This window comes from Lycorma delicatula, chromosome 12 (assembly GCF_047948215.1).
Source record: "Lycorma delicatula isolate Av1 chromosome 12, ASM4794821v1, whole genome shotgun sequence".
Classification (NCBI taxonomy): domain Eukaryota; kingdom Metazoa; phylum Arthropoda; class Insecta; order Hemiptera; family Fulgoridae; genus Lycorma; species Lycorma delicatula.
This window is the reverse complement of record NC_134466.1, coordinates 72,846,020-72,864,153: the sequence shown is the minus strand read 5'-3', so window position 1 is coordinate 72,864,153 and position 18,134 is coordinate 72,846,020. Positions and strand designations below refer to the sequence as shown.

The following is an 18,134-nucleotide window of genomic DNA, read 5'->3' as shown; positions in this document are numbered from 1 at the left end:
TCTGTACGTAATAAACATTTCAGAAAATAAGGTTAAAACATTTTACAAAAATCGTAAATGCATATTTATCGATGAAATTTATACGACATTACAAAACTATTCTACTAATTTTCTACGTAAGCATTTAGTTTACCGAGACATCAATTTTCGTATTCCTGTTTCACACGTCTTTGCCACCATCTTCTCTGATCATTCACGCCCGGCATTCTTCAACTTTTCGTCAGTTGAAAAGCGTTTTCTGCCCGTGTAGTCTTTCAAAAGACCGCATTACAAAATGCGGTCACCACAAATTGTGATCTTTCAAAAGAGTTAAAAGAAAAAAAATCACTCGGTACCGGCAGGATGGTGCAGAATAATCCACCAAAACCGGTGGAGGAGATCGACCGTTTTGCATGCGGTACGGGGTTGAGCGTTATCGTGCAAAACATACTCGCTTTGTCAGCCTGCTCTCTACATTTGTTTTGAATGTTTCGATGAAGCTTTCGACGGGTCTTGCAGTATCTGTCACCGTTATTTATGGATCGACTTGGAATCAAAAAATCGATAAGCAAAATTCCTTTACGATCCTAGAATAATGTTGCCGTTATTTCGCAAACCAACGTACCACCGATTTACAGACTAATATCACAGCGAAACGATGTCAACAGTATTCTGCAGAGATGCCGAGGCGTGTAAGCGTAAAGGTACCGGTAAATGAATAGTCTTGAATAGATTCAGGGCGACCGCTCCTGAGACGTGTGGTTAATTGAAACCCGACCGCAAAGAACAGAGGTATCCACGGTCTAGCATTCAGATCCATATAAAAGCGACTGCCTTTACGACTCGAACCTTAGAACTCTCGACTTCGAAAATCAGCTGATTTTGTGAAGACGAATTTAACCACTATACAAACCCGGCGGGTTATGCTTTGAATATTTTTTCCACCGCTGTATAGATTGCCTTTTGAATTTCGGTGTGTAGTGAGCCGCCCGGGTCTCATACCCGGTTACTATAGAGTCGTGGAGTTCTTCACTCTCGAGCTCGTGTAACGGTCGAGAAACTCTCGAAAGCGATAACTCAATTTTTTGTGTGTTCTTCTGTTAACATTTTCGGTACACAACGCACGCATAGTTTCCGAAAATTCAAGCGGTTAGTTACCTTTTAGTACAGTAAAATTCGACCGACTTCTGGACACGAGAAGTTTTTCCACAGTCAAACGTCGATCTTCGCAAAACTGTCATTCGAGTTTGTCGAAAATCGATCTGTGTACATCGTGAATGTTTGTTCTACCATCGTTAAACTCCGTATACCGCTTTTTTACTTTTTCACGTGACATCACATCGCCGTAAACGCGGAAACAATTTCGCGGTGGATGTCGGCGGACTTTTACATTTTTACTGAAATATCGGATGACGGCTTTCATTTCACACTTAGCGGGATAGGGATTCGCCGGGTTCAGTTAAGACACGATTCTGACGTAACCGATCAAGCTACTAGATTTTTTCTTCTCTTCATGTGGACCTCCCTTTCACGCAGACGTGTTAACTTTGAAACGAATAATTTCCCTCAGAGCTACAGATACGGTTGTAACCTTACTTTTTTTTTAAACCTCCGGAACTACCGTTAGGTATTATTTCAGAGGATGAGATGAATGACAATTTTTTTAGCGTGTGAAAATACCAGACCTGACCGGGATTCGAACCCGGGACCTCCGGGTGAAAGGTCGATACGCTACCACTGTAACCTTACTTTACGAAGCTGTATGCAACCATTCGTGTATGTACACACGGGCGCGCGCGCGCACGACTTAGAACGGAAAGGGATTGTATAACAAACCGACCGTTGAATTTTGGAGAACAGGAAATTCAATGAGAAGTCATTTATTCATCGCCTGTACTCTAGTAATAACAGTAGAACGTCGTCGAATTGTTTTTCTTCCGCGGTTAAACTCTATAAAAAATTAATACTAATGCTTTTGTTACCGACATAAGCAGCGCGCTTATGTTTATTTTACATCAGCTATAAACTCTGGTGGATTTCTTTTCTTTTCTCTCTTAAATAGTTTATTTTTCTAGAATATAGAGGTCATGCACATTCGAACCCGAATGAGATACTAAAATATTTCAACATTTATCTCTCTTGTTAATTAATTCACATTTATATAATAAATTGTAGAGATTTTTGTTAGCGCGAAGTAAGGAGTAAATACAACTTAAAACCGTATCAAAATAAATCAATAATTAAACTTAAAACACTCAAAATGATTAAAAATCCTAAATTTTCTTTTTCAGTTCTTAGTAAATTTAATTTTTTGCGACTACTGTTTTTTTTTATTCTACATAGTCTGTTTCATTTATTTAATGACTGATAATTAAAACAGTTAATAAAAAAATATTTATTTATGTTTTTTTTGTATTTAAAAACAAAATTTGGTGTTTCTGCTGTAGTAGTGCAACTGTAAAAAGAACGTACCGCAATCGGTTAAAATTTTAGATGTTGAAATTTTTGCAAATACGAGTATGAATGGTTATTTTCAATATTAAATATCGAGGTTTTTTCAGTACTTAAGTATATATATATATATATATATATATATATATATGCGATGACTACATAAAATATAGTAAAAAATATCTAATATAAATAAAACTATAAATTATATAGAGTATACAACTAGCATTCTCCGTCACGACTTCGCTCGCGCTATGTGAAAATAGAACTTTAAAAATTGGAAATAGTTTCTTTTAGCAATTATGTGGCGTCTGTTGCTCTCAAAGTTATCGTTGTTCCGAAGTAACCGATTAAAATAAAACGTTTAGATAAAAGATGTATTCCCAAATTCAAATTTTTAATAAAAGCAAAGGAATATTGAAATCGTTAAAAAACTACTTTTTATCCCCGGCCCGGCGAAGTCCCAAGAGTTTCATCATCGTATTACCTTTTGAATGTCTTTCGAATTCAAATGAAAATAATTAGCTAATTTGAGACCTAACGTTTTTCTCAAAGGTAGACCACGATTTTGAGCCGAGCGTATAAGTTCTTGAAATTTTTGAAAACTTTCTGGCCTAGATTCATGTCGTCCACGCTCGTAAATTCTAGCAGCCCGGGAAATTCCTTTCCCGATCTGTAAATTCACGGACCTAGGAGTTATGAAAATATTAATATCAAATAAAGTTATAGAAATTTCCTGGAGTATATGTACTGCGGGGATCGGTTTCAGATTCGATTAATATCTCGATATAAAAATAACTCGATATAAAAATCTACGAAAAAGTCTTAAAAAATATATCGGACATTGATGACGTTAGTAGTTAGTCGAGTAGTTTTCGACGTTTTTAATTTTTACTTAGTCGAAAATTAAGGTTCAGTACAATTAAAACGCTTATTAAGTAGATTAAAATTACACTATTTTATGTAGATCGGATTTAGGGGCGGGGTACATACAGTTTTGTCTTGTATCTCGAAAATATTTTCGTCAAAAAATTTGAAATTTGGCACAATGTATCCTATAATGTTGACCTTATTTTCAATCGCGTAGGACAACCAACAACGAATCGGTTCCACCAATTAAATTACTCTGATAAATGGACTTTTAACCTCCAAAAAAAAACGCGGCTAAACAAGATCTGCACTTAAAGCGAGCGTAACAGGAATTGATTATTTGGATACGCTGCGTATATGATTCTTTGACTGCACAATGTACCTGAGAATTTTATTTGTAGCCGACTCAACAAACTCAAAAAGGCCTTAACCTCGATAAAATTAGATTAAATTAAAAGCCCTCATTGAGAGCTTTTCAACAATATGTTATAAGTGATACTTATTTCCGTTGGTTCTAGTGTTATAGCCAAATAAAATTTTAATTAATGAAATATTTGGATCTTAGAAGGGGAAGGCACATCGGTTCGAATCAGACTTCGTCTCCTTTATATATATACATTTTTTTTAAATTTAAATATATTGATTTATTAATAATTATTAACCTCTCATTGCAAAAAAAAAAAAAATGTACGATGAATAATAATTCAATAACAACAAAAAAAGAAAAAAATATCAGAAGTTATTAATGAAAAAATGTTATGAACGTTCATTTAAAAAAAAAAATGTGTATATATAATTTAATAATCATACAAGGAAGTCGTGTGGTGTCCAGATAAGATTTTTTTCTATAATATATATATATATATATATATTTATGAAAATTAATATTTTGAATGTTAAATCAATTTATTCTATTTTCTGATAATTATAAATTAAAAAGATAATTTTTGTTTTTCAATTATTTATTTTAGGAAATCATTATTAAAGACTCATTTGTGAACAAATATCTTCAATTATAATATATTATACCTGCACAGATACTGTCACATTAATTTGATGTAAGGTTGTTTTTTTAATTAAAGTTACTAATATTTGTAAATTTCCGTTAATAAATAGTTTATTTATCAAGTTTATTAAAATATGTTGGTATTCCATTTTTTAGGTTCAGTCACTATTTTTTGAAATTTGACTATTTTGAAATGTAGTAGAAATAACAAAGATGGACCGCTGAATGTGAAAATAGGAGGAGAAAAGATTACGGAGGTAGAAGAATTTTGTTATTTGGGAAGTAGAATTACTAAAGATGGACGAAGCAGGAGCGACATAAAATGCCGAATAGCACAGGCGAAACGAGCCTTCATTCAGAAATATTATTTGTTTACATCGAAAATTAATTAAAATGTCAGGAAAGGATTTTCGAAAGTATATGTTTGGAGTGTCGCTTTATACGGAAGTGAAACTTGGACGATCGGAGTATCTGAGAAGAAAAGATTAGAAGCTTTTGAAATGCGGTGCTATAGGAGAATGTTAAAAATCAGATTGGTAGATAAAGTGACAAATAAAGAGGTGTTGCGGCAAATAGATGAAGAAAGAAGCATTTGGAAAAATATAGCTAAAAGAAGCGACAGACGTATAGGCCACATACTAAGGCATCCTGGAATAGTCGCTTTAATATTGGAAGGACAGGTAGAAGGAAAAAATTGTGTAGGCAGACAACGTTTGGAATATGTAAAACAAATTATTAGGTATGTCGGATGTAGAGGGTATACCGAAATGAAACGACTGGAACTAGATAGGGAATCTTGGAGACCTGCATCAAACCGGTCAAATGACTGAAGACAAAAAGAAAGACTATTTTTAAGAAATAAATGCTATCTTCCAGCCAGCTTCCCTCTGCAGGTAATAATAAATAAAACTGAAAGAAAAAACAAGTTTTGATAGTGGAAGACTGAACATAGAGAGCAGTTAGTATTCACTTTCAGAATATCGCAGTATTGTATGTCCAAATTTATTGGAACATTGTTACACGTGCGATAGAACGATTCTTATTAGCTTAAAACGTTTTTTTTAGCTTTAATTACTTGTAAATAATAAAAACACACATTCAATATTAAAACCTGATATTTAATTCCTAAAAATTAAAAAAAAATTAACTCCAACAAAAGTTAACGTAACATTTAGTTTCTAAGTTAGAATGCGGCGAATAAGTAAGTGTACAGACAAAATTAGATGCCGTACGGAATCTTCATATCGTACAAATTAACTGTATATTAGATTACATTAAAATTACGTGGCTCGACGTATCAGCAGAGCAGTTAAATATTACTTAATACTTATATGTTTCAAGTCGGTTTAATAGGTTTTTTTTTTGCTTGTGTGTAATCTATCCTTTTATGGGGATGTAAGTGCATGTGCATGTGCATGTGCATGTGCATGTTTTCTTGTGTATGCATGTAATAAATAAGTTTTATTGGTAGTTTTTTTGCCTTTTAAAAATATATATGTATAATATATACACACGCACAAGATAATTCGGAAATAAAATATTACAGTTATTGGAATCGATTATATTAAATTTTATGGAAGCTTTTTAGTTAACTGCTTTTATTATATATATATATATATATATATATATATATATTTGCACTCACACACATATATTAAAATATTAGATTGTTGTATTGTGCTCATATTTATTTATTATTATTTTTTTTTTTGTAATTCGACCGGCCACAGAGTTGCATTATATTTTCATTAAAAAACGTTATTGTATTAATTTAAATTATCTATTTATTTTGTCACTTACTCGTTACGTCTTTTTATAAAACTTTACAAGATTTACATTAGTTTATTAAATTATTCCCCACGACGGAACGAAGACCGTATATGCGTTTCGGGTAATAGATTGTGTGTATTATGCGATTGTTTTACCATTTTCCTTAAAAACTACTGGACCGATTTCGATGCGATTTTTTTTTTTTTTTTTTTTCATTACATAGGTATCACCTCAAAGCAGATCGTTATATCAGTTTTACGGTTATAAGCCGCCAGGAGGTGCTGGAGTAGATATATTTCTTTAAAACGAGTTTTGAATGTTTAAGTCTTTTTAACTCCAGCAGGACTACATTACTGTATAGATTATTAAATAATTTGCGCCGGTCAAGGTATACCAAGCTTTCATCGTAATCATCAGCCTGTAAACTTCCCATTGTCGGGCACAGACCTGGCCTAATAATCTTTAAAACGTAATAAATAAAAAATAAAATTAAAAATGTTGAAAAAACCTTAAAAAATGTGAAATAATTAAATAAATATATTTTTACCTTATAATCCTCTGTGACGTTGCTTTTAAAACAATAAAATTTAAGATTTTCGTTAACCGTTGTGCGTAATTATGATGATAATTAAGGTTTATCAATGCAGGCTACGGGTCACGCCGTACGGTCAATCAAAATTTTAAATTTTATTGTCGTAAAAACAATATGACAATGTTATATTGAGTTATTTACTTATTTCATGTCTTTTAAAGTGTTTTCGTCCTGGGTTTTAATTATTATCAACTAACTGCTATAAACTATAACTTTTATCTAAAATGTCTCCTTTATAAGTACTGTTAAAATATGTATTTCGTTACTCGTAGATTTATTTGAAACGTTTTGGCCGATAATAATTTATTCGTACTCAAAATGCAAATTTTTAAAATTGTAATTAAATTTTTTAAATTATAATTGCTGCACGTTACGCCAGGAATAAGTAACTATTTTGAGTCCTGTTGTGTTATCAATTTATTTGAAATTTATATAAAAATTTACCTTAAAACAACAAATATATGTAAACGAAATAAGTTTTTTTTTTTTTTTTTAAAGTTATTATACTCTTTAAAATTTATATGATAGTTTAAAACCGTACCAGGGTCGTTGGAAAAGTTGTTTAAAGTGACACTGAGATGACGCACGATCAAACGGTACGAACGTAAATCAAATATGTAACATTTATCTGTCACGATATTTAACATTTATGGTCCTTGCGATGGCTCGATGTGAAGTTTCACGTGCTTGTATATACTTCCTTGTTTGTGGCGGTCGAGTAAATCAAACAAATTTTGACATTTAAAAAAAAATATATATATAACATTTAAATTTGAATACTTAGTTTTCAAAGGTTTAACCCGGACGGGCGTATAAAAAGAGTTTAATCTAACTTTAATCTAAACTCTTAAGAGTTTAATCTAAATTTAAAGGATCGTTTGCCCTCGTTTTTGATAAAAAAAAAGCGGGCTCCTGAATGGAGAACTGCACAAACACGATCGTATTCGAGATGAATTCTCGGGAAGCCCAAAAATTCGGCTAATGATGCCGAAGAAGGTACGCGAGCTTGTTGACATCGCAAAGATCTCGATTTTCCATCTCCAGCACATTTTACAACATGTTTTGGGAATGAAAAAGATTTCCGCTTGATGGGTGCTGCGTTTATAAATAGTTGACCGAAAATATATTCATATGAACACTTCGCTAGAGCGTTCAGATTTTTTAAAAGTAATTGTGCAATGTTTCTCCCGATCCGCTTTGCAGTCGACGAGTTGATTTCTTAATCTTTGCTTAACGATGATGTAATATATCTGATACCTAGCAGTAGACACAAGATGGGTGTCTTCGCCTACGGGGTTGGGATGCAATGACCCCAGCCTCCATATTCATCAGACATGTCCCGTGTGATTTTTTTCTATTCCCAAAAATAAAGAGAATCTAAAGGGCCGTAGTTTTACAAGCGTAGATGAGATTAAAAGCAAATCGCTGAAAAAGCTAAACACTATTCCAAAGATCGACTTCCAGAAGTGTTTCGGGGATTGGAAAAAGCGCTGGCACGAGTGTGTTTAATATCTAACGGGAACTATTTTGAAGGGGATAACATTAATGTAGACGAATAAATAAAATTCTTTCCAAAAAAACAAAAATTCTCGTTACATTTTGAACACGCCAATTATTTAATAAAAAAAAAAACCATTTATCCTATTTCATCTTCTGACCGGACCGCTATCTAATATAAATTTTTTTTGTAACACCCACGACTCGAAAAACATATAAAGCATCAGAAATTAATTTTTTTTTTAATAGTTGCCGTGTTGTCTATATTAGTACTAGTTACGGTCGGATTTTCAACTTGAAAATTAAAGCTAAAAGAAAATTTTTTATTTAAATGCAGGTTGTAATCGGCCCCTTACTTTTTGAAAATGTATTTATCAAATTAATCGTATACTTTTGAAGTAAATCTTTCCGATTTAGCGAAATATTAAAAATAGACTAAAAATATTATTATTTTTTTAATACGAGTACAGTTATTCTCTCTTTTTCGATGGGACGAAAATCACGCTAAAATTGTGATATATATATATATAGGCAAATAATATTTGTGCCAAATTTGAACGGGTTTTCGAGATTTTCGACATAACAGTATTAAAATTTAATGAAAGATTTATAAAATAAAATTATAAGAAATTAGAAAAACGATCCTTCCTGAAGGACAAAAAATCTCTAGGAATTTTAATGGGGTATTATTCGGTTACTGGTAAATATATTTTTACGTTTAAAAAATGGGAAAATTGATGGCATTAAATTTTGAAAAAAAAAAGTTAAAAAAAGGAAGGAGTAGTTTCGCGAATAAAAATTTGTAATAAAGAGTTTTTAGAAAAATTAACTTTGTTACGATGAAAGCGCTTATAGCACTTAAGCAATTATTAAGGTGGGTAATATTCAACGCTATTTGTAAACAATTTTTACCTCGTATCTTGGAAACCTGTCAAACAAAACCGTTTAAAATATGGCAGTATACTTCAAAATTATTATTTGCCTAAATGTATATTCCAATTTTAACATGATTTTCGTCCTATCGAATAACGGGGATTCTACTTCTATTAAAAAAAAATAATAATAATCTTGTTAGCCTTTTTAAATAATATTTCGCTATATTGGAACGATTTACTTTAAAAATAAATAATTAATTTGATAAATAAATTTTCAAGTTCCAAAAACCAAGAGGTTATTAGATGCTGTATTTAAATAATAATTTGATTTAAACATCAATTTGACGTTTCAATTGATATTTGTTATTTTTAACGCGATAATTAAATTTGATTTAAACATCCGTTAAATTAATTTAATAGTCTATTATTAATTTTTAATTATCGGTCTATCTATATAAATGAAAATGTAAATGTTCGTTTGTTCAAAATCTTAAATCTCCGAAAGTTCTTCACCGATCGCTTTGAAATTTTAACACAATGTATGTCGCATTCGAATACGCGCGTGTTTTTATATACCTAGGATGTAACGCCTGTGACATAAAAGACGTAAAAGCAACACACGCCATACTAAATGTTTTACGATTCCGTTTCAATATTTCCGATATGCGCGTCCGCTGTAGACTAAAAATCTACTGGACCGATTTACGCGCGAAGAAAAAGGGAGAAAGGGAAAAACCGGAAAAGGGAAAGAGGGAAAAATCGAAAAAGGGAAGAAGGGGAAAATGGGAAAACGGGGAAATAAACTGAAAGGAAAATAAGGGAAAGAGAAATGGCGGAAGGAAAGGGAAAGGGGGAAGCGGGGAAAATAAAAGTTAAAACGGGGGAAAGGGAAAGGGATATGGTAAAAATTAAAAGGGGAAAAGGAAGAAAGAGTAAAAGGGAAAGTTTAAATTTTGTGAAGTCCCGTAATGTTCATTATGTTAATGTTTTATCAAACTTTCAATTGTATTCTTTTAATCTATATATATACTCAAATCTAGTAATAGCGAAGCATTGCCGGGTCTGCTAGTAAATAGAATAAATGTCAATTATTTATTTAAATAGTAAAATATAAATGAGTACACATATAAACCGCATTACTTTTAACAAGTGCAATGATCCCCTCCCCCCAAAAAAAAAAACTATTTCAAATCCTATTTAAAATGTCAATTATTTTGTCCCTGAATTCTCGCTGTTTTACCGGAAAGAACTTAGATCCATCCCGATGTTTCCCATATTATTTTATGGATTTTTACAATCCGATAGGTTCTAACAATCGGACTGGTCACGTATGATTTGCATGTAATAACGATCGGTAGATTAGATGGGTCATCGATTTTGTTTGCGGTGTTGTCTTGGTGCTCTGGTTTTTTCTTTATGAGTTGTGCAATTTTATAACTAATAGTATTTTTTTTGGTACTGTTAGTTCTGAAATTATTTCAAAAAATCGGTATATCGTAGTTTTCTTTTTCTTTTTAAAAGACAAGGCGAGCGTTAAAACGACTCGATTAATTCAAAATTAATTCGTTTTCTCTAAATCGTATATTAAAAATTAATTTCATTTATCCGTTCCAAAAATTTGTAAATTTATTTTCCGATATACTGTATATAATAAAATACACGATTAAAATTTTATTTATAAATGTATATTATAATACGTAATGACATCTTTAAAATCCTGCTGAGTATTTTGGTGGTGGTTTTCTGTCTTGCAGTTAGGAATGTCGGGCTGGTTAACGGGCCATTATAGTTTACGATGCCAACCTGTCGATTACTCAAATTCCCCGACCACATTGAGGGTAAGTATTAAATATTTCATTCATTTCTTTTCTCGTTCTTTTAATTTTATTTGTTTGTTTTTTTTTTACTCTTGAGTTACACACACTGTTTTATACTTATATATACATACATACATAAAAAATGTACGTTTTAATAACGGATTAAGGATACTTAAATAAATTTCGGTATATATGTATTCGACAACATTTTTTACCGGCTAAATAAATTTAAAATATCAAAAATTGTATATTTAAATGTTTTAAATCATTAACAGCTCCGTAAATATTAAACTTTTTTGAGGTCACATCGGACCATTTCAGACAACTCTGGTTCGTCTTTTCTTTTTCTTTTTTTCTTGATTGCTTCCTAATAGTTCTTTCTATCAGAGCTTACTCTTTTGAGCTCTTCTGAACAAACCTTCGTTGTTGTTTTCTTTTCTTTAATTTTAAATCTGGAGTTTACTTCTTTTAGTATTTTTATATAGTCGTAAATTTTGTTTCGTAAATTTTCTATTGTGTTTCCTAGTTCTCGCATATCTTGTTTAATTTCGGTTATCAACGTCGGTGTTATGGATACGTTCCAGTATTTCTGGACCGGTATCCTGACGAGCCTGTTCGGTTCTGTTCTTATAATGCGTCCAAAGAAGGAGATTCTTTTCTTTCTAAAGTAGTCTAGAGTCGATTCTGCGTCTTTATGTACCTCTCGGTTTGATATGAGTCTCCGTTCTCCCCCATCAGTAAGTCGTCTTTTATTTATGCACGTTCGTAGAATTCTTCTTTCTATTCTTTGCATCTCTGCCGAGTAGGAAATGTTGGATCTTGGTTTTAAGGGTGTTTCGCTTCCATATATTATAGGTCTGATTACAGTTTTGTAATGTTTAAGTTTGGTATATATTAAGATGTTTTGGTGGTATTTTGTACATAATTGAGATTTTGTGTTCTTTCTTTCCGATGTTAAACCTTTTATTGTGAACAAAATGACACCTCATTTTTTTCAAACGGTCGATAAAGGTCTGAAATTGTTAAAGCGGTTCGAAAAAATTACGAGTTTGAGAATTTTATACCTGTTTTTACTTATAAATATTTTTTTTTTTTTTTGTTTAATTCGGTTAATGAAAAAAGTGTAAACCGGCATAAAATTTTGAGAGCGGATATAATTTTTGCTAACCGCTTTAAAAAATTTCAACGGTATATCAGCTGCGCATAAACCGGTTTGTATAAATTAGATGTCATTTGTTTAAAGTAAAAAGGTTGTTATTGTATCAAGGGCTGGCAAGAAAGTAATTTCGGTTTTGTAGCGTGAAATAAAGGTCGATTTTTTTTATACAAACAATGAACTTTAATCTGTTACAAGTATATTTTCCATTTTGTCCGTTAACCTTTTGCCATCTTTCTAGCGACTTTAGGATTCCGCGAACTACTGGTCGTTATCGGCAAAAACCTGAACCGAGTGCGATTTTAGATCATCATTACTAAACGTTTTGCCGTTCAAAGAGTTTTACAAACTTCGAAATAAATGGTAATTTGATAGTTCTCGACCGAGTTCCAATAATTTTCCTCGAGTCACCGAAGTCGTGTGATACCTTGGATCGTCTTCGTGGAACACAACCTTTTACAATTAGCCGATTCTGGTCGTTTTCCTTTGAGCGTTGACCGTGAACAACTAAATTTATCGTTTGATTCTTGTAAGCGGCTCAAAATATTCATCGTCTTTGTGATCCCACCGAATCGATGGCATGATCATTTTTTTTATGCGATTCAGCTTTCGATGCGGCTTGGACCGGTTCATCACGATCGGACCGTGATCGAGTTATTGTTAATAATCCGGTTTTCATCGAAGATAGTAATTCGTTTCAAAAACGGATCGACTTCATCGCGTTTGAAATGCAAACATCGATTCGTCATGTTAATTGAATATCTTTCGATCAGTGAAATATGAAGCTTCTTAACGAGTTGGAGACGTTCGATTTTCAGTCGTCTTGTTTGATATAATTTAACCTCTATGCGATCTCTCGCACAGTTATACGACGATCCGATTCGATTACGGCTTTGATTTGGTGTTCGTCGACTTCAGTAGGTCGACCAGAACTTTGGTTATATCTTCAAAATCTTCAACACGGTATTTTTTAAATCGATTCTTACACATGTGTTTTAGTAATCGATCGACACAATAGACTTCACGTATCTCTTTGTCAGATTCAGGAATTTTCTTGTCTTTACGGAAATAAAAAATAAAGTACGTTGTAAATTTAGTTTTTGCACTCCCATGTTAAATTGACCGTGAACTAACAGACGCAAACAAAATTACACGCAATTTGCTTTTAAAGTGCTAAAAGCGACAGCTATCAAATAGTAAAATAAAAAAATCGTAACGTTGACAGAAGTCCTTCAAAACAAATATAAAGCTACCTTTTAGCGAAAACCGAGATTACATTCTTGCCAACATCGATAATAAAATTAATATTCGGGGAGCTGTTGTTAACGATTAAATAAATAATTTTAGTGATCGCCTTTTTTTTGGAATTTTCAAATTTATTTATTTTGTGGATGTTATGGTGCGGGTACATGTAAAACGGATTTTATTTAAAATATCTTGTTCCGTTGTTAAGATATAAATTTTTTAATGAAAAAAAAAACAAAATGCTGGCGGAGAGTAGAAGATGAACCTAGATAGGACATTTGTCCTTACTAATTTTTTTTGTTTATTTTCATGTCTTGAATTAACCCCTTCAGTTTGTAATTCCGTCACATCCTAAATTTTTTTTTTTTTTACTTCATATGTACATGTATATATATTTTACGCTACATATCACATCATACATAATCATATTACATCACATTCATATTAATTACGTTTTTTTTTTTCAGAGTTATTTTTTAAGAATTTAAAATTTTGTATTAATTTTGATTTTGGGGTTGGTGTGTTGTGCTATATATATAAAATAAATTTTTTTCGATATTTTTTTCTTTACGAATAATGTTTTTTTTACGTTTCAGGTGAATTTTTATGTGTTTTCTAATAAATTTTATTCTTTTCATTTTAATTTAAGGTTCTAATTTTTTAAATACAGAATTTATTTTGTAAAGCTAAAAGGTAAAAAAAGCTTTATAAATATACGTTTTACTGATGAAATTCAGGAAAAAGTTTTTTTTAATAATTAACATTGGTTTTTAAAAGCTTTGTAATCGAGTTACAATTAACGAAAGATTTAACATAATAAATTTCGGTATAAAAACGCGTATAGAATTTATTTATATAATAGCGATAGATTGGATTCGCCCTATATAGTTGTTATGTTAAAAATAAAGTTCCCGATACGTAGGTAAACTTGGAAATGCCGGACGTAAATCGGAGACGCCACCGTTATAGAGGTTAATTTTTTCAGCCTATGTTAGGTTTTTTTGGCAAAATTTAATAAAATCTATTAGATAAAACATCGGGAAATAATCACATCCAAATCTTAAAATTTTTATTAAATATTCTTTTTAATGATAAATCTGTACGAAAAAGGATTTTATTAAAATCCATCTGAATCTGGAATATAACGCCCGATATCGTGATGCATGTAATCTTAAATTTCCTATTTTCCAGGTTATATCTAGGTTCGGAGGAAACGGTTTTGATAGATAGTAACTTCTCGGTACTTTCTCTCTTCCCTTCCGAATAACATTCTGTTGTTAGGTTTTAATTAACCGTTATACATTTTGGCTCGACATTCCACGGATGTAACAAGCGACAAATATAATAATAATTCTTTGAGCGAAGGATCAAAGCGCATATGAACCTTTATCAAAAAAGGACCTAAAAAATATATGTAAATAAACATTTTTTTTTTTTTAAATCACCTTTAGGTATTACTTTAGAGGATGAGATCAATGACAATTTTTTGTAGCGTGTGAAAATGCCTTGCCTGACCGGGATTCGAGCCCGGACCTTCGGATGATAGACGGAGACTCTAACACTCGCGCCACAGAGGGCGGCTTATTTATTGTATTTAAAAAAAGAAAAACTTTACGATTTAATTTTCTCCATTATGTAGTACGAATAAATTTTTTATAACGGTATTTAAAATTACTCGTAACCTTCTTGGCTTTGCGGTCGATAAATTTTTATTTCAAATACGATACAGGGTTTTAGATATAAATATATTTCCTAAAATGTACTGTTCGATCTGTTTAACGAGTAAACAACACAATAATCCGCCTCCTGTCTCGATGAGACGAGCGTGATTTGTGTAAGTGTAAATGAGTTGTTCTTTGTACCGACTCGGGTCGACCGTTCCTGAGGCGTGCGGTTAATCGAATCCCAACCAGTGGCGGCTCGCGTACAGGAACTGTGGAACCGTAGCACCCCCTATTTCCACTTGATATTATCGATAACATTTAATATAACGATTCCTTCTTTCTTTATACTTGTACGATATATAATCTTAAGGTTAACGACGGTACCCGTCCCCCGGTTTATGAAAAAGATACAAAAAGTCTTTGTATGGAACTGTGCGCTTCTTAGTTCCAGCGGCGTGGTGTTTGACTGTTGTGCGCATGCGCACATAGGAAGCGGCACGTAAGGCTGCGAGGGAGAGAGAGCACTGCTGCTCCCGCAGTGCCGGCCCGGTGTGCTGGTGGAAGGTAGTTTTTTTTTTACTTCGCATGTGTATAGAGTGTTCCTTGTTCATTTCCTTTTCTAGTTTAGTCGGCGGAAGGAATATGAAAGCGGTTTAGTTGTTTTTTCAGTAAAATATGGCGGAAATCAAGGGCTTTTTGATCGCCAAATCTGTCCGAAAACACGCTGGAAGAGCGAAAGAGAAGGTAATTAGTAAAAACTAATTACGTATTTGTTTCTGTTTACAAAGAAATTTAAATTAGGCACCGTTGGACTATATCGTTTTTAAGCGGACATTATATTACGTTACTATCTAATAGTACTAAATAATATTATCTGTTCGACATTTTATTATTTATTCGGTTAAACGGAATACGGTTTAAATACTGTGTACCATATTCATGAATATGATAAAGTGTAGAATTAGATTATTATCCTGCTTCCAGCTATTCTATTTGATCCATTTTTTTTTTTTTTTTGGTTCTTTTATTTTACAGAAAATCATGGCCTTGAAAAGGCCCAGAAAAAAATTTTGTGGAGCAGCACATCCACTAATTTTAGCCACGAGCCGCCACTGATCCCAACCGCCAAAAATGCACCGCTATCTGCTATATATAATTCAAATCCGTATAAAAGCGACTAACTTTTTCTAGGATTTCAACTTCAGAGCCTTCGACTTCGAAAATCAGCTGTTAAATAACCGATTTTGTAACGACAAGTTTACCATTAAACCGGCCCGGATGAGTTATTTAAATATTAACGATTTAATTATGAAATATTCTGTGTACAATTGCGAAAATGATCGAAATTTTTAGTAAAATAAATACAAGTTCAATTTTATTTAGTCGATCAGATGTTTGTTTTACCTTAAAAATTATGTACTATTCAATTAAAAATAGCTATTTTTTTTAAATATTTGAGGCCTGTTTAAAGATTCCCTTAATAATAATCGCAACTTTTGAAACAAATAAAATAACAAAAATTTTAAAGAATATTAATAAACCGGGTCTCGTGGGACATGTTTTTTCTTTTTAAAAAAAGGTCCCGTTTCGTCTAAATTAATATTATTAAAAACAGTGCTATGTTAAGTACAGCTCAGATTCACGACCCCCTTATTGTCTACGGGCGCTTTAGTGCCCGAAGAGCACAATTTGGGTCAGTATAATTTAACAAAACTGAAAAAGTTATAGTTAATCTTATTTATATATACAAGTATTTAAAAATGAATGTTTGTTTGTTTGTCCCGTATGCGTTCCTATGCCGTTCATCCGATTTCGATGAAACTTTCACGAGTTGTACGCGCGCCCGCGAAGGTTTATGAATTAGTTTTGACCCGCTAGGTGGCGCTGGGATTGAGATATTTTGAAAAATTGTATTCACGGTCCGATTTGCTTCATATGCAGAATACGAATTAGTTACGCGAAAAGAAATATTTTTACGAAAAAGGGAAAGAGGAGAAGGGGTGAAGATTGGAAGAGGGAAAGCGGGATAAAAGGAAAGGTTAAATTCTGTGAAGTTCCGTAACGTTCAGTTTTTTAATGTTTAATCAAACTTTCATTTGTGTTCATTTAATTTACATATATATATATATATACTCAAATTTAACCATGAGGAAGCATTTCCGGGTCAGCTAGTATAAAAATAAAAAAATTAGAAAATAAATGTTTACCGAGATGATGTCCCCTTGTCCGTTGGGACGAAATAAGGGCAAAATTCTAGTATATATATATATATACTTATGCCAAGTTTCAAATTTTTTTGGTCGACCCCGATATCCAAAATTTTGCCCGATGGCTATGATGTCCCTTTGTAGTTATTTATTCTTTTTTTTAATCGAGTTATAATTGGAAAATCGTTTAAATTGTTTTCTTTGTAAGAAAAATTAGCATATATTTTTAGAATTTGAACCGTTGAGAGTTGTATTTTAATACTAAAATTGTAGTTCCTATCATGAAAAACAAAGTGTTTACAGACCAGACCTATGTTTATATAAAAAGTACTTTTTCTTTAAATTTTTTGCTGAACATTTTATATATATAAAATTAGATGTTTATTTTTGCACAGGGTTGCAAATTTCACTTTCCTTGAATTTTCTTGTATTTCATTCACTCATTGTCTCTCTCTCTCTCTCTCTCTCTCTCTTATTCTTTCGTTCCTTTTAATATTATTTTATATTGTAAATTGTTCAGCTATGGAAGTACCTGTTATTGCTGAATGGTTATGCTGAATAAGTAGTTTAAGAATTGTAAATTGTTATACTAGATAATTTTATGTTAAAAAAAGTATATCTATGTGTGTGTATGGTTTTGAAAAAAATATTTGGTGCATTGTTATTTTATATTTATAAAGGGTTTCATTTATTTTTTTTTTAATTTTATTTGCTTTAATGTCTTTTTTTTCGTTAATAAATTTTATTGCCAACCGTAAAATTGTTTCTTATACATATATGTATAAACACCTGAACAAGAGGATATTTAAAATAATCGGAATATTTTTTTTATTTTTTTTTTACAAAAAACCTTCAATTCCCTTTAAAATACCCTGCATCACAGCTAATACATTTCTCCTGCCTTTAATCCATTGTTCAAAACAATTTTTAAATTCGTCTGTTCACACTTTCTTCGTATTTTTCTTCACCTCATCCGCGTTAGCAAAACGCTTTCTTTTCAGGTCC

General features: G+C 31.9%; 1 protein-coding gene across 7 annotated transcripts in view; it reads left to right on the top strand.

Moving 5' to 3' along the window:
- LOC142333283 (very long chain fatty acid elongase AAEL008004-like) overlaps nt 1–18,134 on the top strand; it is a 379,873-nt gene that overhangs the window by 302,029 nt on the left and 59,710 nt on the right. For 5 of the 7 annotated variants that reach the window (XM_075380301.1, XM_075380300.1, XM_075380299.1 and 2 more), the window contains one exon: nt 10,795–10,878. The exons of the other annotated variants lie outside the window; for them this stretch is intronic. In XM_075380301.1, the coding sequence (XP_075236416.1) occupies nt 10,795–10,878 (84 nt within the window). The remainder of the gene's footprint in view (nt 1–10,794; nt 10,879–18,134) is intronic. 7 annotated transcript variants of the gene reach the window in all.